Below are 27,867 nucleotides of genomic sequence, written 5' to 3' on the forward strand. Positions count from 1 at the left end.
GGCCCGAGGATGACGGAAAAGGTTGTTTAATCCCAACCACATTTCTTTAACCGGCATGAAGAAATTCAAGACGACTGGATAAAATGTTGGAATAAGCAAGGAGAAAGATTTGGTTTTATTTCTGCGTTTTCCTTCTTCTAGATTGGTTGCCCAATCAAAGCTTGAGAGTCTTGTCTAACTTACTAGGAGAGATAGATGAATTCATATTCTTAACTGAATTCCCGACTGAACGCGAACCCGTCACACCCAGCCCGTAATACCTTCACTACGATATCTCTCCATCCTCTTCTTCTTCTCCTCCTCCTCTTCCTCCTCCTACTACTACTACTAGCAGTATCTCTCTTTCTCGTACAAGTTCTTTCGCCCCCCCCCCCTCCCAATTCGCATCTCTCTATCTCTCGCATTCTCTTTTCCCTCTTTCCATCTCTCCCTTTCCCCCTGTCTGACTCTATCGATTCTATCTATTTGCATTCCTCTTCCCCCCTTTCTCATTCTGTCTCTCTTTCCTGATTCCTCTCTCCCCCTCCCTCCCCCCTCTCTCTCTCTTTCTCTCTCATGCGCTTTTAGACTTTATTGATGATTTTAGTGTGCAATTATATATCATTTTCTATTTTATTATTGACCCGGCATGAACGAAGAAAGTGCGTTTTAGAAGGAACCTCGTACAAACAAACAAACAAACAAACAAACAAACAAACAAACAAAAAATTCCTCAAGACCCGAAAAGATTTTATTTACGTTTTTCTGTGGGTGTCAGGTATTTTTGTAAAATTTTAGTACATATATCAAGTCGGGGGTGTAACATCAGCACGCCCCCCCCCCTTTTCAAGAAAAAAAAAATATCAAAACAAAAAACAATGATGCATTTTAAAGAAAACGCACCAATAAATCGAAATGATAACAATGATAATGATGAAGAAGAATTTTTCCAAAATGTGGATCCAACGACCCCCATGCGCCGCCATCAGAACACATCACCTCCCTTTTCATTAGTTATAAATAATAAAAATACTCATAGCAATGATGATGATGATGATGATGATGATGATGATGGTGGGTTATGTTTCTCGGCTTCGAGCAAAAATCTCCCCCATTTTTTGACAAAAAGGAGAAAAAGGACTGGCAAAAAAGTCAAGCAAAAAAGGTAAATCGTTTTTTTTTTTTTGCATTTACATTTTCACCCCAAACAAGACACAGTGCCACTTTGATGTAGGTTGTTACTATCTGAGATATAATTTGTAGGGAGTTGAGCAGCAAGATGTCTGTTTACATTACACTTGAACTTCTGCATGTCAGTACAGTCAGGGAAGTAGGAACGCGGAAGGGAATTCCAAAGTCTTTATAAATCTGTATATTTTATTTTTGTGCTTTTTTTTTGTAAGTTATAAATCAATTCATTTCACGTAAAAACAGACAATTTGGAAGTTTAACTCATTAGCCTAAAGGAGGTAACTTTATTTTATTAAAATAGTTTAAAAAAAAAGTATTTTTTCTAACAATTATTCGAAAGTTTAGTTAAAAAAAGAATTACAATATCGTTGCATTTTACATTGTTTGTTATCCAAGTTATAAACTTTTTGTTACATTAAATAAAAAAAAGTTGAAAAAGAATAATTTTTAAAAGCATTTCTTAGTAAAATAGAGTTATCCCCTTTAGACCAATCAGTTTAAATTCTGAATTGCCTGAGAACATTATTACGTACTTACATGCCATGTCGAAATTAGTATGAATTCCAAAAATAACGAAAAATGAGCCAATAGTATATGTACTAGCTGTATCTTTGATAACAAAATCATACACAATTACTTACCGAGATTTTATGTTTTAAAATCGTGGACCCTTAATTTAAGTCAAAAGAAATAAGTCAGTTTTTCATACTGAATTAGTCGCACAATTCTTCCACATTAAAACATATGATAAAACTCGATAAATTCTATTTTTACTTGTAAATCGTTTTGTACTGGATTATTTTTTGTAATTTTTGTAATTATACTAATTTCGACACGAAACGTAAGTAGGTAATAATGTTTCCACCTGAAATGCGTTGGCGTAAAATATTACTTACCTACACAAGCACCACATTTTTTAGCGCATGTTCTCCTTTCAGGCCGACTGGTGACCATTAACAGAGTTGCTAAACTATAATAAATGTTTGAAGGCACATTTTTCAGAAAAAGAAAGTAAAAACAACAAAAAATTAAAGCCAAATTGCAAACTGAAACCAACTTTTAGGAAAAAACCCACAAAATCCAAACAAAAAAAAACAAAACAAAAAAAAACCCGCAAAAAAAACAAAAAAAAAAACGCAAAAAGGCCAAATGGAAAAGTTTCTTTATCTATCTATCTATCTATCTATCTATCTATAAAAGTGAAAATGTCTGTGTGTGTGTCTGTGTACATCTCCCTACCAAATAACTGTTAATTTTCGGTCTACAGAATCGAGAATTGGCATAAGGGCATTGGGATTTGAGAAAATCTTTTTAATCAGTTGTCGGCCAGAAATTTGGCAGTCAAGTTCAACGATTTGGCCTTTGAAAACCCTACCAAACTCCTCCGGCAATTTTGGGGCTAAACACTTGAAATTTTAAATATAGGTTATTGGACATGAATCTAACTTTATAATTTGATTTGATCCCAAAACAATAAATGTTAAGAGGTCATAATTGGGGTCAAAGTTTAAAACAATTGATCTCTGCGGACTACCAAATTACTCAGCCAATTTTTGGTCGAAACATTTGATAGTTTACATAAAGTGTATTCAGACATAGGGCAAGCTTTTTAATGTTTTTTTTTTTTTTTTTTTTTTTGCTGACACTTTAGCTTCCAGGGAGTCGAAGTTCAAAAGATTTGACCTTTGCGGTCTCTAGAAAACTATTCAGCCAATTTTTGGTCTAAACATTTGAAATTTTACATAAAGGGTATTCAGACATACAGCAAGGTTTTTAGTCAGATTTGGTGCGAAAATTCGGCTGCCAAGAGGTAAAAGTTGACAGAGTTAACCCTTGGAGACTCTACCAAACTCCTCTGCCAATTTTGAGCTTAAACACTTGAAATTATAGATGTAGGTTCTTTGGACATGAGTCAAACATTTAAATTTAATTTGAGCCCCCCCCCCCCAAATAAATGATAAGGGGTAAAAATTGAGGTCAAAATAAGTCTCTACCAACTTTTCTGTAATATAGAAAGGCATTACTGTACATATTCACACTTTTTAATATATACATATGCACATACAATTATGAACAGTACATAGGGCCTGAGCTAAGCCGAGCTGAAACTGCTACTATATCTATAAAAGTGAAAATATCTGTTTGTATGTGTGTTTGTATTCACACGTAGGGCAAGTTATGACAGTACATAGGGCCCGAGCAAAGTCAGGCTGAAAATGCTAGTATATCTATAAAAGTGAAATTGTCTGTGTGTTTGTGTACATTTCCCTACCAAACTACTCTGTCAATTTTCGGTATAGAGATTCGAGATTTGACATAAAGAGTATTGAGATTAGGGAAAATCTTTTTAATTAGTTTTTGGCCAGACATTTGTCTGTCAAGGGGTCAAAGTTAAACGATTTAACCTTTGAAAACCCTACCAAACTGCTCCGCCAATTTTAGGTCTAAACACTTGAAATTTTAGATGTAGGTTACTTTGACATGGATCAAAATTTTAATTTTATTTGATCTAAAAACAATAAATGTTAAGGGTCCAAATTGGGGTCAAAGTTAAAAAAAAATTTGACCTTTGCAGTCTCTACCAGCCAATTTTTAGACTAAACATTTGAAATTTTACATAAGGTGTATTTGGACATAGTGCAAGCTTTTTAATCGGTTTTTGGCCGAAAATTTGGCTGCCAAGGGGTCAAAGTTCAAAAGATTTGACCTTTGCGGTTTCTAGCAAACTATTCAGCCAATTTTGTTACTAAATATTTGAAATTTTACATAAACGGTATTCAGACATTTATACTAATTTCGACACGAAACGTAAGTAGGTAATAATGTTTCCACCTGAAATGCGTTGGCGTAAAATATTACTTACCTACACAAGCACCACATTTTTTTTTAGCGCATGTCCTCCTTTCAGGCCGACTGGTGACCATTAACAGAGTTGCTAAACTATAATAAATGTTTGAAGGCACATTTTTCAGAAAAAGAAAGTAAAAACAACAAAAAATTAAAGCCAAATTGCAAACTGAAACCAACTTTTAGGAAAAAAACCCACAAAATCCAAAAAAAAAAAAAAAAAAAAAAAACGCAAAAAAAACAACAAAAAAAAACGCAAAAAGGCCAAATGGAAAAGTTTCTTTATCTATCTATCTATCTATCTATCTATCTATCTATCTATAAAAGTGAAAATGTCTGTGTGTGTGTCTGTGTACATCTCCCTACCAAATAACTGTTAATTTTCGGTCTACAGAATCGAGAATTGGCATAAGGGGCATTGGGATTTGAGAAAATCTTTTTTAATCAGTTTTCGGCCAGAAATTTGGCAGTCAATTTCAACGATTTGACCTTTGAAAACCCTACCAAACTCCTCCGGCAATTTTGGGGCTAAACACTTGAAATTTTAAATATAGGTTATTGGGCATGAATCTAACTTTATAATTTGATTTGATCCCAAAACAATAAATGTTAAGATGTCATAACTGGGGTCAAAGTTTAAAACAATTGACCTCTGCGGACTCTACCAAATTACTCAGCCAATTTTTGGTCTAAACATTTGATATTTTACATAAAGGGTATTCAGACATACAGCAAGGTTTTTAGTCAGATTTGGTGCGAAAATTCGGCTGCCAAGAGGTAAAAGTTGACAGACTCTATCAAACTCCTCTGCCAATTTTGGGCTTAAACACTTGAAATTATAGATGTAGGTTACTTGGACATGAGTCAAACATTTAAATTTAATTTGAGCCCCCCAAATAAATGATAAGTGGTCAAAATTGAGGTCAAAATAAGTCTCTACCAACTTTTCTGTATGGTAGTTAAGAAAGCCTATGATATAGAAAGGCATTACTGTACATATTCACACTTTTTAATGTATATATATGCACATAAAAGTTATGAACAGTACATAGGGCCTGAGCTAAGCCGAGCTGAAACTGCTACTATATCTATAAAAGTGAAAATATCTGTTTGTATGTGTGTTTGTATTCACACGTAGGGCAAGTTATGACTGTATATAGGGCCCGAGCAAAGCCAGGCTGAAAATGCTAGTATATCTATAAAAGTGAAATTGTCTGTGTGTTTGTGTACATTTCCCTACCAAACTACTCTGTCAATTTTCGGTATAGAGATTCGAGATTTGACATAAAGAGTATTGAGATTAGGGAAAATCTTTTTAATTAGTTTTTGGCCAGACATTTGTCTGTCAAGGGGTCAAAGTTAAACGATTTAACCTTTGAAAACCCTACCAAACTGCTCCGCCAATTTTAGGTCTAAACACTTGAAATTTTAGATGTAGGTTACTTTGACATGGATCAAAATTTTAATTTTATTTGATCTAAAAACAATAAATGTTAAGGGTCCAAATTGGGGTCAAAGTTAAAAAAAAATTTGACCTTTGCAGTCTCTACCAGCCAATTTTTAGACTAAACATTTGAAATTTTACATAAGGTGTATTTGGACATAGTGCAAGCTTTTTAATCGGTTTTTGGCCGAAAATTTGGCTGCCAAGGGGTCAAAGTTCAAAAGATTTGACCTTTGCGGTTTCTAGCAAACTATTCAGCCAATTTTGTTACTAAATATTTGAAATTTTACATAAACGGTATTCAGACATTTATACTAATTTCGACACGAAACGTAAGTAGGTAATAATGTTTCCACCTGAAATGCGTTGGCGTAAAATATTACTTACCTACACAAGCACCACATTTTTTTTTAGCGCATGTCCTCCTTTCAGGCCGACTGGTGACCATTAACAGAGTTGCTAAACTATAATAAATGTTTGAAGGCACATTTTTCAGAAAAAGAAAGTAAAAACAACAAAAAATTAAAGCCAAATTGCAAACTGAAACCAACTTTTAGGAAAAAAACCCACAAAATCCAAAAAAAAAAAAAAAAAAAAAAAACGCAAAAAAAACAACAAAAAAAAACGCAAAAAGGCCAAATGGAAAAGTTTCTTTATCTATCTATCTATCTATCTATCTATCTATCTATCTATCTATCTATAAAAGTGAAAATGTCTGTGTGTGTGTCTGTGTACATCTCCCTACCAAATAACTGTTAATTTTCGGTCTACAGAATCGAGAATTGGCATAAGGGGCATTGGGATTTGAGAAAATCTTTTTTAATCAGTTTTCGGCCAGAAATTTGGCAGTCAATTTCAACGATTTGACCTTTGAAAACCCTACCAAACTCCTCCGGCAATTTTGGGGCTAAACACTTGAAATTTTAAATATAGGTTATTGGGCATGAATCTAACTTTATAATTTGATTTGATCCCAAAACAATAAATGTTAAGATGTCATAACTGGGGTCAAAGTTTAAAACAATTGACCTCTGCGGACTCTACCAAATTACTCAGCCAATTTTTGGTCTAAACATTTGATATTTTACATAAAGGGTATTCAGACATACAGCAAGGTTTTTAGTCAGATTTGGTGCGAAAATTCGGCTGCCAAGAGGTAAAAGTTGACAGACTCTATCAAACTCCTCTGCCAATTTTGGGCTTAAACACTTGAAATTATAGATGTAGGTTACTTGGACATGAGTCAAACATTTAAATTTAATTTGAGCCCCCCAAATAAATGATAAGTGGTCAAAATTGAGGTCAAAATAAGTCTCTACCAACTTTTCTGTATGGTAGTTAAGAAAGCCTATGATATAGAAAGGCATTACTGTACATATTCACACTTTTTAATGTATATATATGCACATAAAAGTTATGAACAGTACATAGGGCCTGAGCTAAGCCGAGCTGAAACTGCTACTATATCTATAAAAGTGAAAATATCTGTTTGTATGTGTGTTTGTATTCACACGTAGGGCAAGTTATGACTGTATATAGGGCCCGAGCAAAGCCAGGCTGAAAATGCTAGTATATCTATAAAAGTGAAATTGTCTGTGTGTTTGTGTACATTTCCCTACCAAACTACTCTGTCAATTTTCGGTATAGAGATTCGAGATTTGACATAAAGAGTATTGAGATTAGGGAAAATCTTTTTAATTAGTTTTTGGCCAGACATTTGTCTGTCAAGGGGTCAAAGTTAAACGATTTAACCTTTGAAAACCCTACCAAACTGCTCCGCCAATTTTAGGTCTAAACACTTGAAATTTTAGATGTAGGTTACTTTGACATGGATCAAAATTTTAATTTTATTTGATCTAAAAACAATAAATGTTAAGGGTCCAAATTGGGGTCAAAGTTAAAAAAAAATTGACCTTTGCAGTCTCTACCAGCCAATTTTTAGACTAAACATTTGAAATTTTACATAAGGTGTATTTGGACATAGTGCAAGCTTTTTAATCGGTTTTTGGCCGAAAATTTGGCTGCCAAGGGATCAAAGTTCAAAAGATTTGACCTTTGCCTTTTTTAACAAATTATTCAGCCAATTTTGTTACTAAATATTTGAAATTTTACATAAACGGTATTCAGACATGCTGCAAGCATCAGTTTTTGGGCGAAAATTTGGCTATCAAGAAGTCAAAGTTTAAAGAGTTGACCTTTGCAGACTTTACCAAACGCCTCTGTCCGTTTTTGTGTCTTTAGACCCCAAAACGGACTTGAAATTTTAGATGAATCAAACTTTTTAATATATACATATGCACACAAAGTTATGAACAGTACATAGCCGGGCTGAACTGCTAGAGCTTTATAAAGAAAAACTGGTTATATTGAAGAAATTTCCTTTGAGCTATACTGAATTATTTGCGTATCTTTTTATTGGTTTAGGATTGTTTTCTTAGCAGAGAAATAAAGACGTTCGCGATGAAATCATTGATTTTTTAAATATGTTTTAGGGAAATTAATTTGTTTTTAGATAAATACATTGCGCTACAGAACATTAATAATACATTCTAGAGTTTACATATTTTTAAAGCGTACCAGAGAACTTTTAAGAATATCTAAAAATGTTGTATTTGAGTACTCTTAGCTGAATCCAAAATGAGATTCTCCTTTGTTTAGGCAACTGGATGGAATACTTTAGCCATATCTGGGTAGGAGCTGCTAAAAACAGCCTATCCTGCCTTGACAGAGTACAAAATAGAGTTTGTGGCTTAGTGGGGGATGCCCTTTTCTCTACCCTGCAACCTCTCTCCCACAGAAGAGACGTTGCGAGCCTATCCTTGTTTTATCGTTATTTTCATGGCAGGTGCTCGTCTGAACTCCAATCTCTGGTCCCCCTCGCCAATCTTTCATGAAAAACACCCGTCTAGCTGAATCTACTGTGAAAAATTTCCCCCACTCTATATCTGTGCCTAAATCAAAACGCGGATTCCATGAACAAAGCTTCTTTCTTAGAACTGCACGCCTGTGGAACTCTGTTCCGTCTGCCTGCTTCCCTCCAGACTACAACTTGGATGTCTTCAAGTCCAATGTTAACAAATTCCTAATGAACCGCCCCCTTAAGTAAACACTTCATCAAATCTCCACACTAACGTAATGTACTTGCAATAACCCTTATCCCCGAGTGGCTTCCGGGCCTTGATAAGTGGTGATCTCGGTGTAAAAAACAAAAAAAAAACAAAAAAAAAAAAAACTGAAAAAACAAAGAATTATTTCAGAGAGTGGAAGATTTATTTGCATATAAAGATAAATTTACCAATCATTTCCGAGCGTTTTAAGAGTATATAACCAGATTGTTAGAGTAAGTTTAGAAAACAATAATCAGCCAAAATGTGATATGACTATCGAGCAGCTCCCTCCCAATTCCCCAAACAATGTTAACCTTGTTATTTTCAATTTATTGCCAATTTTTGTTGCAAATAAAAAAGAATGGCGTTTGAATACAGTTTTATGTGATGAATTGAACAAACATTTAAAAAATAGACGAAAATTGAAATCAAAATGAGACAATGTATATTGAAAAGTTAACAACAAATATTTAATTAGGAATGAACTTTGAATCAATTACTCTTCACGGGTGTAATTTACAATTAAGTTCTCAATTATTTGTTACTTTGAAACAACAACAAAAAAATCAACCTTCTTGGGCTATAATATCGTCTACGTTATACTTTAACGAGTTAATGACATAATTAGCACTCCTACATTTGACAATATGGTAGTTGAAATTGGTCAATAAATGTTTAACCTTCAATTGATACTGGCTTCAGTAAAATACTGGCTGGAACGCGCCCTAGAAAAGTCGACATGATTCCATTTCCGTTTAACGAAAACCAGTTTTCATTTTTTGCCATGAACCAGCTACTAGTTAGCCAGTTGTGTACAAGCCCAAGAGAGATAAAAGCCTTCTGTCATGTCTGAAAGTGACACAATATTCAAATGAGCGAGATCGGAGATGCGCCACTGTACAACTCATGTTCTCTACCAATCCAAGTTATGGCAACAAGACCATTTTCAGTACCTTCAACATACATCACTGGATTGCCACGAATAACAAATCAACACTAAAGTGTACCTGGATGTGCTGGAGAGTGTGGTCATCCTCTAGTGCAATCAGGTGGCCATTGATAGACCCTGGGTGTAGTAGCAGGACTCGGTGCCGGCCCACAAGTCCAATGAGACTCAGACTTCGCTTCAGAAGGACTGCTACGACTTGTACTCTTCTCTTACTGGTCCACCTTCTCCCCCGACCTGAACCTGCTGGATTACTTCGTTTGCTCATGTGTTGAGAACGTCACCAACATGACCTCCCACAAGACCAAAGCCAGCCTGATCACCACCATCCGCCAAGTATTCGCTGAACTCCTGGTGGGTCAGGAACTGAGAGCATGCCTTTTCTATAAGCGCCGATGGGAGCTCAGCGAATACTCAACGAGTTGTGGGAAGTTATTTGGGTGATGTACTCAACGTATGACCAATCGAAGTAGTCCAGTGAGAGAAGAGTACAAAGTCAGGGTCTCCCAGCGGCCACATGATTGTACCAAGGAATCACCACGCTCTTCAGTACATCCAGGTACACTTTGGTGTTGACTTTCAAGCCGGATTCGAAGATGTGAGGCGGCATGATGTGGATCTCACTGTAAACCATAACCGTAGCTGGAAGCTTTGTTTTCATCGCCCTTTGCACGTTCCTGTTTTCCGTGGCAATCCAATAATGCATTTTGAGGGTACTGGCAATGGTCCTGTTGTCATAACTTGAATCGGTACAGAACATGAGTTGTACAGTGGCGCATCTCCGATCTCGCTCGTTGAGCATGGTATCATTTTCAGACAGAAGACTCTTATCACTCTTGGGACTTGTACAAAACTAGCTAACTAGTAGATGGTCTGCAACAAAAAAGAAAACGGTTTTCATCAAATGGAAATGGAATCATGTTGGCTTTTCTAGGGCGACAATTTTATCGTTCTACCCAGTAAAAAAATTCCTAATGATCAAGTCTCTCATTTACATAGCTCCCTATAAAATTGATCCCTATCACAGTAGCCCTTATGTTTGCACTGTCAATATACTTTGTGTTGGGTGAAAAAAATAAGGAACTATTAATTTATCTATTTGAAATTTTAATCTTTATTTTTCAGCTGTGGTAAAAAAATCGAAGCGTTCCTTGTGGGTTTGGCAGGCTTTATTGCGAACGCAATACTCATAGGATTCCTTTCAAGTCTTGGAATCTACAATGTAGAATTTAAAAACTACTTTGTCAAGAACCATGAATTGATAACATTCATTGTCATTTTTCCAACGGGTGTTTTTGGAGTTATTGGTAAGTGAAATTACCTTTATGTTAATTATTTAATGAGGAACTTACTTTAATATGAATTTGTTAATAAGTAAAATTGCTTTGTATTAATTCGTTTATAAGTTAAATTATTTTTGTATTAATTCGTTTGTAAGTTAAATTATTTTTGTATTAATTCGTTTGTAAGTTAAATTGCTTTTGTATTAATTTGTTTGTAAGCTACATTGCTTTCTTTTAATTATTATTAAATAATTAGTTTAATTATTCATACATTTTTTTGAAATAAAAAATGTAAGTTCAATTGATTTTATATGAATCAGTGTGTACTGGTTTATTTTTAAACTAACTCGAATACTTAAGTTATGGGACAATTCGAAAGAGAGGAATTACCATTCTCTATGTAAAATCCTCAATTTTTAATAAACTAAGATTTTCCCTTATTTTTTTGATCGGTATAGCTTCATAGGATTCTGTGTTGTATGGGCTTAAGTATAATTAGTGCTACATATTTTAAATAGGAAATTTAAAAAGCAAAAAATCTTTCTCTACATAATTATATCAGTGTGGATCTTTACTAGTTATGTGATCATTCTTACAGGAGCCCTCTCCACCCCAACACACACATACATACACACAAACACACACGTTGACCCCGAAAAGGGTTCATTCGCACTTTGGAAGGTCTTGTTTTTAATCCTTCAGGGAGACTAGCCACACGTTTCACCAAAAAGAAGTCTGGTGGGGGAAACAGTTTAGTCGCCGGTGACCCGACAATGAGGCAGGTAGTACTGTGTTACATGGTACCAGTAGCATATGACATGACTTGACTACCACACACACACATACGCGCGCGCGCACACACACACACACATACACACACATATATATATGTATATATATATATGTATATATATGTATATATATATGTTTTTATATATGTATATATATATCTATATATCTATATATATATATATATATATATATATATATATATATATATATATATATATATATAGTTGTTATCATCCATCATACTAAAATTGGAATCATTTTAAAATGATAGAAAAAGAATTATAACAATTATTTATTTTCAAAATAGAAAAATACAAAAAATAAGAGACAAAATTGAGAATGAATGATTACGACTACCAGTAGTCAAAATTGCAGCTTTTCACAGTTCTTTGTCCTGACATATATATTTTAAAATTTTCTCCTTTAGTTTTGGGCGCTATATATACAGGTCTTTATCTCTCGGATCCATTTTTATTATTTCCTCCCATGTGTTTACTGGCATTCTTCTGTAAACTAAACTTAATGCTGTAACTGTTCTATATCGACTAATCCAAGAACTCACAGTAATTCTTTCAACATGTCTATACCAAGTCCCTTGTTCTGCACATATTTCCCTATAAATGTACAAGAACTCCGGCATATGGCATTAAAAATTAGTAACAAAATGTGAAATGGAGCCTGTTGAATGTCGAGCAATGATCCGGTTTTTGTATTTTAAAGGACGCACACCACAGGAGACTTTTGATGAAATGAAAGAAACTTATGGTGATAATGCCCCATCATATGACTTTGTAAAACGCTGGCATCGTGAATTCAAATATGGCCGGGAGTCTGTGGAAACAGCTCCCAGACCTGTTCGCCCCCCCTTCTGCCATTGATGAGGCATCTGTCTGTCAAGTTGAGACTGCCATTTTGGAAGATCGGCGCATTACTATTCGCCAAATAACCCAAGATTTCAAGATTAGTACAGGATCTGTGGAAACTACCATTCATTACCATTTGCATATGCATAAGGTGTCTGCCAGATGGATTCCCAGGTTGCTCACACCATTCCAGAAGCGAGAACGTGTTGAGTGCTCGAGGATGAATTTGGAGATGTGCCAAGAAGATGAGTCAAAGTTTTTCAAAAGACTGATTACACAGGATTAAACCTGGGTCCATCACTATGATCCAGAGACCAAAGCCCAGTCAATGCAGTGGAAGCACTTGGACTCACCACCTCCAAAGAAGGCAAGGGTGCAGCCCTCCGCTGGCAAGGTCATGCTCACAGTCTTCTAGGACCAGGACGGAGTAGTGATGACAGATTTCCTGACAAAGGGTACCACAGTTACAGGAGCCTATTATGCTTCACTTTTGAGGAAATTAAGGGAAGCCATAAAAATCAAGAGGCGGGGCAAGATCAGCAAATGTCTCTCCTCCTGCAGGACAACACTCCGGTCCACAACTCGCATGTCGCCAGATCAGAAGCACGGGCGTGTGGTTATGAAATCTTTCCCAATCCTCCCTACTCTCCTGACCTTGCACCCTCTGACTCTTCCCAGCCATGAAGTTGATTTTGAAAGGAAAGCGTTTCCCAGATTATGCAGCCTTGATTTCTGAAGTCACATCGTGGTTGGAGGACCAACCTGGGGTGTTCTACAAAAACGGTCTCCAGAGTTGCATCAAAGGATAGGAGAAATGCATAACTCTGGGTGGTTCCTATGTAGAGAAAGACTTATAACTGTGCCAAGTTTCGTTGCTCTCCTGCTGTGGGAAGTGGGTCAGGGGCATTACTTATTGCACGCCCCTCGTATGTATGTATATATGTATATATATATATATATATATATATATATATATATATATATATATATATATATATAAATATATATATATATATATAGAGAGAGAGAGAAAGAGATTATAGAGATTGATAATTGTAAATTTGAATCAGTTTCAAAAGGAAAGACAAACAAAATCAAATTGAGTGTACGATCGTTTAGGAAACGATGTTCATTTTATAAAAATTGAAAATAATTATTAATAAAGACTTTTTTGTAGTAAGTCAGATAGTACTTATTGAGTTGCATTAGAAAAATTATTTTACAGTTTGTCAGTTCAAATGCGGGCATGCTGCTGTATTTTGGTCATGAATGGTTGAAATAATTATTTACAGTTTAATTTAAATTTAAATTTTCTATTGATTTCTCGCTGACATCGGTTAATGGTCTCCATTGGAATTTAAGTGGCAATAAGCCTCCCCAAGGTCCCAGTTCTCTTTGCACTTGCCCAACGAAGGTCCGGTTATTATTATTATTATTATTATTATTATTATTATTATTATTATTATTATTATGATGCTTATTATTATTATTACGATGATGATGATGATGATGATGATGAACAAGTTTCTGATGATGATAATGACGGTTATCATGAAGAAAAGCTCTTGCATTATAATGATGACGATGATGCTTCTGCTGCTGCTGCTGCTGATGATGATGATGATGATGATGAAAAACAAGACTCATATGATGAAGATGATAATGAATGATAATGATGGTGATGATGAACAAATCTTCGATGATGATGATAATCATGAATAACAATTCTTAGATGATAATGATGATGATAATGAACAAGTCTTAGTTGTTGATGATGATGCTGTTGCTGCTGCCAATGATGATGATTATGATAATTAAGAAGAACCTATTTCAGATTTTGATGAACATAATAACGATGATGATAATACCAATACATAATGATTATATATATATATATATATATATATATATATATATATATATATATATATATATATATATATATATATGTAACCCCTACAGGGCCGTCTCAGATTCACAAGCTTGAAAGAAGAATGCAACTTGTGCTGATCCCTGTGGCATCACCTTTGTTTCCATCTAGTGGTCGAATTTGTCCTCGTCGCCGTGGTCCGCTTACTTGTTTCCAACCTTGATCCGGCCTCCAAACTGTCAACAGGGCCGGTCTGAAAAATAGACTGCACTCAACAACGGCGTTTTTAAAACAAAGAAAAAGAAGTCAAGGATTAACTGGCTTTTCTTAACATAAAATAATTATTGCTTTCAGCTTTACAAACAGCATATACACAACAGCCTTAGTCACTTATACAGATCTGGGGGCTCGCGTTCGTTTTTCTAACGTCAGTTACACTGGGGGGAAAAGTTCACAGATGCGCGTGTTAGAGGAGGGGGTCCGAAGACGCGTGGCAGAGTGTCATCTAGATGTCTTCGCTTAACGTTGTAACTCCGCCCCTCTCAATACGTTCTCAAATTGCTGTCCACCAATCAGCAGCCGTTCTTTTTTCGAGATCCAGTAACATCCCGCTTCCTAAGGGTGGGAAGGGAGGTTCAAGCAATTCCCACTGAACTCTGAACGCCCTGACACAGAAGAAAAAAAAAAGAAAGAAAAAACGACCTTTAAAATTATCGAAGAGAAAAGGTTTTTCGGGTTTAACGAGCCTCCTCCTCCTCTCTTGTCAGCAGCCCCAAAACTAAATTACCACGTCAGCAGAGGCAATAAATGTCGACGTGCTAGGAATGGCGATTTTATAGTTTACTAACACACAATTCAATTTCATGAGATCCAGACTATCTCGCAATAAACATTTTCTCTCCTATTTTTTCATTGCCCAGTCGTCGTATGGGTTCTCTCCCAATCGGGTTGTCACGGACAATTACCACTTAATGGGCCACTTGACCTGTTTCCGTGGTGGTCTTCGAACAACAGATAAACACAAGTGCCAAATCTTTACTGCTTGGGAATTATTTTTATGACTTTTATTTCTGGTGTAGATACCCTTCGACTATCCATTCTGGTGGGGGGATCATTTTGATTATCTATTAAAACCACCTTCTTTCTTTCCATCATCATCACCATTATCATAATTTTCATCATTAGATTCAACCATTCGAAATCTCCTGAATTCGTGTTGAAAGACCACCCAAGAGAACAAACAGGCTGTCTTTTCAATCCACTAGCAAGGTCCTCTCGGCATCGTCCGGGCCCCATCGGGTCACATATATATAATTATAATGATGGTCATATATTTAATATTGATTTTGTTTTAATTCATATTTTAATATTGCTTTTGTTTTAATCCAGGTTTACTCACTGGAATATTCATGAACAAGTTTGGCGTGCGGATCACAGGCGTGATTGGAAGTCTCTTCTTGACCATCGGCATCGGCGCCTGCTTCTTTGCACATGATGCTCTCTTTTTATTGCCTTTTCTTGGAATCTTTGGCGGTAAGAATACTGAATTATATATATATATATATATATATATATATATATATATATATATATATATATATATGTATATATATGTATGTGTTTTTAATTTTTTTTATTACCGTTTTATCTGTTTGGTTACATATGTTTCAGCTGTTGGACCATGTTTACGATCTAACAGCCTCGTCAGACCTTACAGAAATGGTTGGTTAGTATTAGGAAGAATTGTTTTTAGGAGGAATACAGGAAAAAAAGGGGGGAAAGAAAAAAGGAAGTTTTTTTTGGTAAGAGATGATAGAGGGGGAAGGCGGGTAATGATAATATTTCAGTTTTGAAGGTTAAAATATATTAGGTTGTATTGTGTGTATTGTGTGTGTGGGGGTAGCAGATTCAGGTAGGCTTGGGTGGAGATGTGTGGATATAGGGAGGGGGGAGGGGGGAGAGAGGATGGTTAAGAGAAAAGAGAGGGGGTAATGAGAGGAGGGGGGAAATAGGAGTTTCAGTTTTTGGGTTTTAAAATTTTGACTACTTTTTTTCCCTTGTTCGATAAGGTATATTAATTAGATGAGAGGGAGAGAGAGGGAGAGAGATAGATGGGAGGAAAGGGAGGGAGAGGTAGAGGGAAGGGGGTTAGTGTGGCTGTCATTTTGTTACATGATAAGGGCTGTCCCCTTTTCATGTAAGTATAAAAATAGAGAGTTTAGTTAAAATGAAAATGAAATAGCAATAGACGAAATTCGAACCTCGTAATTTAGGTTTAGAAATAGATTACGTGTGAGAATTTAAAAATGTAAAACAAACGTTTGTTTAGAATATAGATAAAATATTTCAAGAAAAGAATGTGAACTGTCAAGTTTGTTATGAAATTTTAAATTGAAAGAATGCAGCTTATAAGATAATGTTTTTAACATATTGGAAAAATAGGTTACTGAGTGTAGGTTAAAATTCCTTTTGTAGAAATAGGAAAAGTTTTGGACACGTATGTCCAGAACACGTGAAAGAAAGCACATGTTTTAACATGTGTATGACGTCACGGAAAATAGAAAGTTCTAGGAATAGAGAAAAAACTTTAGAGTTGGTCAGTCGGGGAGAAACTCGGAGAGAGACAGTCAGTCGTCTAGGAAGCGAGACGTCACTTTGAAACTAAAATGTGAAGTTGAATTCTTGATGATGGAAATCACGGCCGGTCGTGAAGAAATAAATTCATCATGTGTTTTGTAAAGCTCGTCTTGTCTTATGATTCTTACAAAAAGGTAAATTGAAATTGTATTATATATCTGTGTTATAAAATGTCTTTTCATACACATCTCGACTTCTCATATCCACAATGAGAATCTACATCATGTCTACACAATGTCTGAACAGTGAACACTATCTCCTCACTCAAAGAGCTTCACATAGCAACACATCTATTAGTCTAAGTAATGAACATTTAAAAAATATATATCTCTCATAACATGAACAATCTCTCAAAGTTACTTACACAACATCTCTCTCTCTCTCTCTGAGTCTTTCAACATCCCTCTTAATAAATCTCTCTTTCAAGATAAGCATCTCTCTCTAAGATACAACAACAAGACTCTCATCTCACTTAAGACTCATATCCTTTATAACATGTAAACAAAAGAACATACATTATCCTTATGTATAACTATATAACAATTTTTGGCAGTATATATATATATATATATATATATATATATATATATATATATATATCATACTTTAGTAATTTCAATTTTATGATATAAAACAGGTAAATTTCAGATGTATAATTTTTATTACATGCAAAACAAAGAATACATTTCAATTAGTATCTTTCCTTAACGTGTAGGTTTTCGATGTTTACCCATCTCCTTACAGGAGAAACTATTGTGCCGTCAGCCATGACTGGATAGAGGTTAGGGTTAGGGTTAGTGTTAGAACACTGCCAGACACATCAACTACATATAAAATTTGTCTCTGTGTGTATTAGTGTATTCCATATGGATTCTGAAACAGCTGGTCCGATATTTTTTAAATATCGGCCAAGCCGCTTCAGACTCAATAGGAAACGAACACACACACAGACAGACAAGAGGAAAAAATATTAGTAAATATTATAAATGGTTATTACTAATTTGCTAAATGTAATAAACAAAGAAAATGATAATTAAATGTTTTTTAAATCATAAAGTAAATGAAATTATATATTGGTTCAGAATGAAAAACATATCCAAATTGTAGCGTTGATGATGTAAGGATAGCAGTTGTATGGTAAATCCTGGTGTGAGAGGTTTTGGTAGCAGAGAAGTAAAAGGATCCAATGCGTATCGTAATTTTTCCAGAAGGTAACAATCCGAAGTTGGCATGATTTCTTGGTTTCTCTTTTGGTTAGATGAGATATCCGAATACTGAATTATATATACGACGAACGCACACGTGCCAAGAGTAAAAAAAAATTGAAAGGGGATATGAAAACACAAAAGAAAAAAAAAGAAGGATTCTTTTAAAAGGTTTTCTTTTACCAAACATTAATTTCATGCAGACACGTTTTCCGCATAGACGTATGACTCGTTAAAATCCCATTATGGTTCAAATTTCCTTTTTATTATAAAAACGTTTAAACAAGAAACACCAATTGGTTTCTATGCAAAAATAAACACAAGGGTTGAACACAACAACAGAATGCGACAAATAACGAAACAAACGTGCGAATGAATATAAAAATAGGTTTATTAAAGGTAGGGAAAGAAAAATTTAACGAAAAAAAAAAATTCAAAATTAATAGAGTTTGGGATATTTCTAAACATAAACTGGGTGAAAATTCTGGAAAGAAGAGATTAACAACGTAACTGGAAATTACGCGACCACGAGAAAAAAAAACTAATCTTCAATCTGAGAGAGGAGAAACAAATACACACTAACTGTTTTTTGTCTTTTTTTTTTGTTTTGTTCTTTTTCTTTTCACAATTTTTTAGCAATGTATTGAGTCCGGGAGAGTTCTTTTCTGGGGAAAGAAAGTTCAAATAATAAATTAACAGGGTTTAAATTTTTTTTTCGTATCACATCTGTCGTTTGTTTTCAGTTTTCCAAGATAGTGTTACTTTTTCCTTTTTTTTTATTTGTTCGCCTTCTCTTAAGGGTCGCAATGAAAAGAATGAGACCGAATCCTAAGAGAAATATGGAAAGGAGGTTTTTTTTAATGACATTTGATGTTCATAGTAATTGTCTGTATTTTTGAGATGAGGTGTTTTCATTGATTGAGATTGTCGGACTGACTTCCCCATCTTGGTTGTTATAGTCACAACGTTTCGGCCGTTTTACCCTCCGGCCTTCATCGGGTGTTTTGTATCGAACTGGGGAACCGTTTGTTAGGAGTCTCGAACCCAACCCTTTATTATTATTACGGGGTACCGTGTTCGGACTCCAGCTAGGCTCTGGGACATATTTGCTGATTCTCTGTTTTGAATGTTACTTTTCACTGCCTTCGTTCAGGATTGAACTCAGCACCTTTGGGTAAAGTGACATATGGCCGAGTGGTCCTGTTTTGAATGTTACTTTTCACTGCCTTTATGACCGAGTGGTCCTAGACGTTGTATCAAAGTTTACAGTTACCCAAAGGTGCTGAGTTCGACCCTGTTTGAAGACAGTGAAAAGTAACATTCAAAACAGAGAATCAGCAACTATGTCCCAGAGCCTAGCTGGAGTCCGAACACGGTACCCTCGTAATAATAATAAAGGGTTGGGTTCGAGACTCCTAACAAATGGTTCCCCAGTTCGATACAAAACACATGATGAAGGCCGGAGGGCAAAACGGCCGAAACGCTGTGACTATAACAACCAAGATGAGGAAGTCAGTCCGACAATGTCAATCAATTTGATGTTCAGTTGAGGATTAACTTACCAACAATAAGCTATCCTCCTTGTAAAATAATTTAAAAAACACCTTTCTCCTCAGTATGTTGAGTTTTTTTGTGATGCTAACTTGCGGTGTGCTATTTGGCATTTATAATGTTGTTGTCTTGGGTTTCTTTGATGCCGATATATACTCTATGGCGATAGGGATGTCGGAAGCCGTTGCTGAACTCGGAATCATGCTTTCTGATATGTAATCGGTAAGCAACAAAAGTATAAATTTGGGTTGATTAAATATCTTAACCCCAAACTGCTTTAGACAGATCTATCCAATTTTCTTTTTGGTATTTCAGGTACTGGTTGTTCTTTGGTGTACCTCACCATCTCGATGAGTATGTGTGATTATTTCAAAAACAAGGGACGTTTGCTGATGCCTCTTATTACTGCGGGCGAAGGAATTGGCACAATTATATTCGCGCTCCTGACAAATTATCTCATCGATGTTTACGGCTGGCGTGGGAGTATCCTGTTAATGTCGGGCATAATGTTCCAGTTGACCGCCTGCGTCTTTATGTACAGCATAAAGAAGATGCAACCGCAAAATGGCGATAGAAAGCAAACGGGCATTCTATCTGCAGATCCCAGTAATAATGAGTTCGGCCATTTCAGATTTCTTTCAGATTCCAGTCTACAAACACAAACAAACAGACCAGCGTCTCTACAAACTGATCCAAAGTTCGAAAAACAGTCAAGTCATGGTGCAGGATTCGATCCATGTGTCTCTATAATTCCAAATTATAAAACTGGAGATGCAGACCAGAATGCAAGCAATTCCCAAGTCTCCGTCAATGACTTACGGAACGAAACACAAAAATTGCAAATTCCGGATCTATTGTCGAACACTGAAGCTAAAAAAAGTACAAAAGCGATAGCAGAGGAGAAAACAACCTCTTCAACAGCTATTGTCTTATCAATTATAAAAGATAAACAGTATGTATTGTTTTTAATATCCGTCAGTATCGTAGCTGGTACTGTCCATGCAACGATAACTATTTTACCAGACTTTGCTGTCAGTAAGGGTTTGACCTTAACGGAAGCTGCCAACGTCTTTTCTATAGGAGCATCGGGTGATATAATTGCAAGGCTTATCAGTAGTTTGCTCCTTTACAAGTTGAAGGTACCGAGTCTCCTAATCTACACCATTGCTGGAATCTTGTTAACTGTCCTGACGGTAATCTATCCTTTTCTCGCAGAATTATCCCTCATCAGTCTGTTGAGTTTTTTTGTGATGCTAACTTGCGGTGTGCCATTTGGCGTTTATAATGTTATTGTCTTGGATTTTTTTAATATTGAGAAGTTTCCTATTGCAATGGGGATGTCGGAAACCGTTTCCGGATGCGGAATCATGCTCGTTGGATTTTTAGTCGGTAAGCAGCTATGTTTTCTTTCGTTCACAAATGATTTTGTTTGTTTTGTGTTTTTTTTTTTTCATTGAAAAATTGTTACTTAGAGGTCATCAGATATTTATCTGTTTGTCAACTATTCCGCGAGGTTTGGAAACAATTTTAAAGATCAATTTCTTTCCATTTTTTTACTCCGTCTTTTTTTAAGTAATGGACGCCCAACTGTTAATCTCAATAGTGAAAAAAAAAAAAAAAATGAAAAAGATGTATCACGTTGAGGAAGACTTATTAATCCAAAAATTAAGATAAACAAACAAAAAAAAAGAAAATAATAATAATTCACTAGCGGAACCTGTGAAAATTCCACAGTGGACTCTTTCATATGTAAAATATTGATGTTGACATTTTGTGGATGTTCAGTGTAAATGGAGACGCCCTGATATTATTGTAGCTCTTCTGTTAAAACTGCATCCGTTGAGTATATATAGGTTGATAAGTGTCCTCACACACACACACACACACACACACACACACACACACACACACACACACACACACTTTTATAAATATACTAGCAGGCCGCCCGGCGTTGCCCAATATTAAACGTTACATGAAATTGCATAAAAAAATGAAAAAAAAAAAAAAAAAGAAACTAAGACATAGTTATGCGAGTAATATATATTTTCTAAACAATTAAAGCTAGCAGGGACACCTGGTAAAGCCCGGTTATAAAATACACTTAAATATGATATTTTAATTAATGTAAATTTCATATTAATTATTATAGAGCTAACGTTCTATCGATTCTTATCTATGCTCCTCTAATTTATTTGTTTGTGTGTCTTAATATTCATATTAAAAACCTTTTTATGTTTATTTAAAAAGAAAATGCATCTTTGTTTTATATGGATAGCCGGAATAGTCTCCTGCCAGTCTTGAAAGATAATGGACATGGCCCAGAAAAATGCGGACAGATTAACGGACGAACAGACGAGAATGAATTTACAGGTCCACCTTCCTTTTGTCGGGGTACGAAAAATATACACTTAAGCACATCCAGGTACACTTTAGTGTTAACTTTCAAGCCGACTTTGAAGATGTGAGGTGGCATGATGTGGCTCTCGCTTGAAACAACACGAAAGACCATAACCGTAGCCAGGAACTTCATTGATCTGTACCCTCAAGCATTAAACTATCTGGATTTGAATTTTGAGGGTGTTGGCCATGGTCCTGTTGTCATAACATGTATCAGTAGAGAACATGAGTTGTACGGTGGTGCATCTCCAATCTCGCTCGGTGAACATTGTGTCCCTTTCAAACATGATAGAAGGCTTCTATCTCTCTTGGGATTGCTAGAAGCAGCTTATCCTGCCTTGACAGAGTTCAAAATAGACTTCGTGGCCTAGTGAGGAATGCTCTTTTCTCTTCCCTGAAACCTCTTTCCCACAGAAGAGACGTCGCGAGCTTGTCTCTGTTTTATCGTTATTTTTATGAAAAGCACTCATCTAGCTGAAACCACTATCAATAATTCCCCCCACTCTTTATATGTGCATAAACCTAAATGTAGATTCCATGAACAAAGCTTCTTTCTTAGAACTGTACGCCTGTGGAACTCTATTCCGTTTTCCTGCTTTCCAACTGACTACAATATGGTCGTCTTTAAGTCCACCTTGAATAAATTTTTGATGAGTCATCCCCTTAAGGAATCCAATTTACCACATTTCTAACGATGACTGACATGTTCTCCTTGACCATTGTACAGTCATTAATCCTTATCCTCAAGTGAACTCCGGGCCTTGATAAGTGGTGACTCCTTTGTAAAAATAAATATCAGAAATAACTTCTTCAACAATCAAAAGCTTAATCTATAAACCTAAATCTAACACCAATTCCAAGATCAAATCAGGTGTATCTATATATATCTATAAAAGTGAACGTGTCTGTCTGTCTGTCTGTCTGTGTATCTGTGTGTCTGTCTGTCTGTGTACATTTCCCTACGCAATAACTCTGTCAATTTTTAGTCTATAGACTCGAAATTTGAAATACCGGGTACTGAGATTTGGGAAAATCGATGTGACGGGTGTCAGCCAGAAATTTGGCTGTTAAGGGGTCAAATTTCAACGATTTGACCTTTAAGAACTCTACCAAACTCCTCCGACAATTTTGGGTCTAGACACTTGAAATTTTAGATATAGGTTCCTTGAACCTGGATCTAACTTAATAAAGTGATTTGAGCCCGAAACTATAAATTTTAAGGGGTCATAATAGGGGTCAAAGTTTAAAAAAATTAACCATTTTTTTTTGTTTTTTTGCTTTTTTTGCACAGCATACACCTCCAAACACCCGAGCAACGCCGGGCACCCCTGCTAGTAGTCTATATTGTCGTGACTGGGGAAAAATATACATAGGTGAAACACAACATAATCTCGAGAAGAGAATGTATGAACATGAAAGAGATATGAAAACAAGTAACACCATAAACGCTATTTTTAACCACATTTGATCACCAGTTTAATTTTGAGAATGCAACTATCTTAAAAACATCGTTTAATCCCCCATTCCTCTAATTTAATTAAACAAAGAAAAGTGTGAGAATTTTGAATTGGTTGACTTGCCGAGGGTAGGTCGGTGGGGAAGAAAGGAGTGCTGGTAGCTGTGACCAACACGGCCGGTGGTCCGTTAATCAAAGAACCTGAGTGCCTATTCCTTACAAGTTAAATAGACATCTTTAACATCTCTCCATACCCATCCAAAATAATAATTCAAGAAACTAATTTAGACAACGGTTAAAATGTAAACTCTCTTTTAATAATTAATAATCATATCTATAATGTATATATGTATATATAATTTCTTTATTTACATGGAAATAAATATGCTGCTCTCCCCCACCTCTTTATATAAATATACCTCTAATTACTAACCTTCTCGATAACGAACATTTTTTACTCTTGAAAATGTCTGCACTAAATGGGCGAAACGTCGTCGAGTTTTTAGGCCTATCCACCTCTGCTTTTAATACAGTACTTCTCGGATTTTCATCCGTGTTAACACACACACACACACACACACACACACACACACACACACACACACACACACACACACATATATATATATCATGAATCTTTGAGGGGGACAAAATTTATATAATGCAATCATGAAAGGAAAACGAAAGTTCATGATTACAACGTTAAAATAAAGTCAACGTTTAAAAAACAGTTAACGGGATGAAGAGAATAAAAGGGGGAAAAAGGAAATGGGGGAGTCAGCTGACCGGTTTCGCCCTCACTTTATCAAAGCTCTGTTGAGGGATTTGAGTGAAAAAAAAATGAAAGAAACGAATGGGAATCGAAATTATGTACAGATAAAAATAACGTTGCATTATGTTATGTATGGAGAGGGGGAAATTAGGGCGAGCAATTGAAATACAACGTTATATTGCTCAAAGACCCTAGAGACTAATCACGCTCAAACCTAAGAGGCCTTCTCAACCGAACGTGAACAGTTTCCAAGATCTTTAAATGAAATAATGAGTGAGCACGACTCCAGATTGTAAAAGAATTCGTGTTAAAGTTCGCTGCACAAGACGGGTTTTTAATAAGCTGGTCAGTAATTGAAGACCCGTATGTATTGGCAATTACGTCTGTTGTTTGGTATGCCCCATTTCTGATTTTGGTAGATACGTGTTGTTGGACTCTTCCATTCAATCTTAATGTTGTTCGACCCACTTAGTTGGCACTGCAACTACATACAAAATTGTAAATTACATTATTATTATGATGGGGTGGGGGGTAAAACATCTTTTCAACACAACACGTACATTTGAAGCAAAATAGCAATTTAGCACTGTTGAACTGATTTGCTTTGCAAATTTCTCACTGCCCCCAGCCAAGGTAAACGCAGATATACTGGGCATTTATTGACCGTTTGAATTTTAGTTACGGAGGACTCTGCTATTTTCCTCTGTATAACTAACCTGATCACATCCAACGGGTACCCATTTTTGGAGAGGGTGTCAGTAATTATTTTTAATTCCTCATCCAATTTCGATTTTGAGCAGATCATAAGGGCACGATGTGTTAGGGTCCAAATTAAATGTATCCTACGCTTTCAGGGGCAAAATGAATCCCAACGTATATACAGTCCCGTGAACATAGCTTTACAGTATATAGATGTAAGGTAACTGGATGGTGTTTTTGTTACCAATACATCAAGGAAAGCGATGGACGAATTAGATTCTCCTTCATAAGTGTACTGTAACGCGGGATCTTTTTAGTATCCTAACTGTTCCCTTAAGTGCAATTGTCTGGATCTCTTTTGTATTTAGTTCACCAGGAATATTAGTTAGGTAGGACTTCAGGTTCTTCTTCATAAGTCCTGTGGCACCTATGATAACTGGTATGATTGATATCTCACTAAGATTCCAGTTTCTTTCATATCATAGATGAGACGTTGATATTGGGTCTGTTTCTCCCTTTCAGCTCTGTTTAAACCTCCATCTTTAGGAACACTCACTTCAACCAAGGTTGCAACTCTCTCTGACTTATTCCATATAACTATGTCAGGTTTCACAGCAGCATTTTCAAGGTAGGTGGCTGTAGGGATTACATGGACGTAATGTATGGTATACAAGTCATTTCCAACTGTTCTTTGAGGTTGATGTTCCCAGGATTTGCTGCTACATTGGATGTTTAATTTTTTACAGATGGCCCAGTGGAGGTACATAGATTTTATTTGGGCTTTGATTACTATGTTATTAAAGAGGTTTTCCTTTCACCAATTAACGATTTGTGACTCCAAAACAAAATTATTTATTCCATAAAACACAGTTGAGTATGTGTGTGTGTGTGTATGTGTGTGTATGTGTGTGTGCGCGAGCGCATGTGTGTGTGTGTGTGCGCGCGTGCGTGTGTATGTGTGTATGTGTGTGTGTATATGTGTTTTGTGGTAGAGAGGGCTCCCGTAAGCCGTGGTGAAGGCAACCTTTCTAGGAGAAGCAAATCTCTGATTTAAAAAACCATAAAGCGGAAGACCTGTACCCGCATTAAGCTGGTCTGCAGTTTAATTTGTTGCTGGCTATCTTGCTCTTGCTTGTTGCTGGATCTCAACATTTTGAACCGAGAGAGAGACTTAGCTGTCATACAAAGCTTAGACTCTGTAACATCATCTTTGTATAGATACTCCCTCAGGCATTTGGGCTCATGGACTTTAAGTGTCTGAGGGAGTGGCACTCGTCTTACAAGACGTTGCAATCATCATATGTGTGTGTGTTTTAATTTTCTTTCTTTGAAAATTGTAATGCTGGGTATGGGATAGCCAAACCAACTACCAACATTACCCTGTTTTATATTGAAACCAACCGAAAGCTCTTTTTAGTATCCTCACTGTTCCCTTGAGTGCAATTGTCTGGATCTCACTCACTTCAACCAAGGTTGCATCTCTCTCTGACTTATTCCACATAACTATGTAAGGCTTCACAGCAGCATTTTCAAGGTAGGTGGCTAATGTGGAATTTCCACAGATCATGCTAGTAAAGCTAATCCGGATAATCAAATTAAAACTATTTTTTTTACTTCTCTTTGGCAGGTCATGTAACGGAGATTAATGATGGCGATTACACGAACACGTATTTCCTTCTCGTAGGGCTGAACACGGTGGCCATGTTGCCGATGATTTATTTGTATATGGAACGTATATATTTGTATATGAATAAATGTAGACGGAAATGAAGCTGTTGACATCTGCTGGACATGAAAACTGCTTGAGTTGAGAAATCTTTATTTTTTGGTCCGTCCAGAGTGTTTCCTGTGTGGGGAGCTGGTTATAATCTTTGTAAAATTGACCTTGGATCTAATTTTGCTTTTGTAGGGGGACAAATAAATGTGGATTGCATTACTCATAACAGGCAGGGAGCATGAGTTCATGCCCTTCCCGAGTTTACGAGTGTGTACCTGAACAGATCTGAATGGGCATTAACTCGGGTTATCGATTTTACAGTCTACGGCCGTAAAGGCTATATAATTTGTAAAAAGTATAGGTGGACACACACACACACACACACACACACACACACACACACACACACACACACAGGCTATATAATTTGTATGGAAGAACACACGCACCTTTAAATTTATATTTATTTAGGCCTTTGTTAGAACATTGCTTTGCCAGTAAGCCAATTAATACCTCGAATCAGTGTGCTTTCACGAAATAACGATCTTTTTGAAAAGGGTTTTTCTCCCAAAATTAATCAAAGTTTCATACCACCAAGGGACTTTGTATACACCGGATATACCAAAAACTTGGTTGCAAAATAATTATACAACGAGGTGAGGAATGATGGATGAATAAACAGTTAGACATTTCTCTTCTCAAACATACCCGTCTATTTGTTTGTTTGTTTTTCGTTTCTTTACTCTCATCATTCCGATCCTTTTCGCATTGCTTTTGTCTTCTTTTAAAAACTTCCATATATTTCTTTACCAGCAATGCTTCAAGCAAACTAACATATATATATATATATATATATATATATACATATATATACACATATATACACATATACATATATATATACATATATATATACATATAGACATATATATATAAATGTATATACATATATATATATACATATATATATATATATATGCATATCTATCTATAAAAGTGAAAGTGTGTGTGTATGTGTCTGTGTGTGTACATTTCCATACGCAATAACTCTGTCAATTTTTAGTCCACAGACTCGAAATTTGATATACAGGGTACTGAGATTTGGGAA

At 35.8% G+C, this 27,867-nt stretch overlaps 1 protein-coding gene across 2 annotated transcripts; it reads left to right on the plus strand.

Annotated features, from left to right (window-relative positions):
* Positions 1-603: 603 nt before the first annotated feature.
* On the plus strand, positions 604-27,466 carry LOC145246894 (uncharacterized). 2 transcript variants are annotated; one of them, XM_080108767.1, is made up of 6 exons: positions 604-1,144; positions 10,640-10,821; positions 15,712-15,855; positions 20,031-21,104; positions 25,565-25,670; positions 26,670-27,466. In XM_080108767.1, exons 1-6 carry the CDS (start codon positions 858-860, stop codon positions 26,686-26,688), a joined length of 1,812 nt encoding a protein of 603 aa, XP_079964893.1. In that variant the 5' UTR covers positions 604-857; the 3' UTR covers positions 26,689-27,466. The 2 variants fall into 2 exon arrangements, with proteins under 2 accessions (XP_079964893.1, XP_079964892.1); XM_080108766.1 differs by lacking the exon at positions 25,565-25,670 and having other exon boundaries at positions 605-1,144.
* The last annotated feature ends 401 nt before the right edge of the window (positions 27,467-27,867 follow it).

This window comes from Euprymna scolopes, chromosome 24 (genome assembly GCF_053919585.1).
Source record: "Euprymna scolopes isolate OS-2025 chromosome 24, ASM5391958v1, whole genome shotgun sequence".
In the NCBI taxonomy this organism is placed as follows: Eukaryota; Metazoa; Mollusca; class Cephalopoda; order Sepiida; family Sepiolidae; genus Euprymna; species Euprymna scolopes.

What these genes read in the sequence shown, in the direction of transcription:
- LOC145246894 (XM_080108766.1), top strand. Translation starts at nt 858, where the DNA reads ATGATGCATTTTAAAGAAAACGCACCAATAAATCGAAATGATAACAAT. An exon ending in AAAAAAGTCAAGCAAAAAAG is followed by an intron (nt 1,145 to 10,639) that starts GTAAATCGTTTT and finishes TTTATTTTTCAG; the next exon opens with CTGTGGTAAAAAAATCGAAG. An exon ending in TTTTCTTGGAATCTTTGGCG is followed by an intron (nt 15,856 to 20,030) that starts GTAAGAATACTG and finishes TTGGTATTTCAG; the next exon opens with GTACTGGTTGTTCTTTGGTG.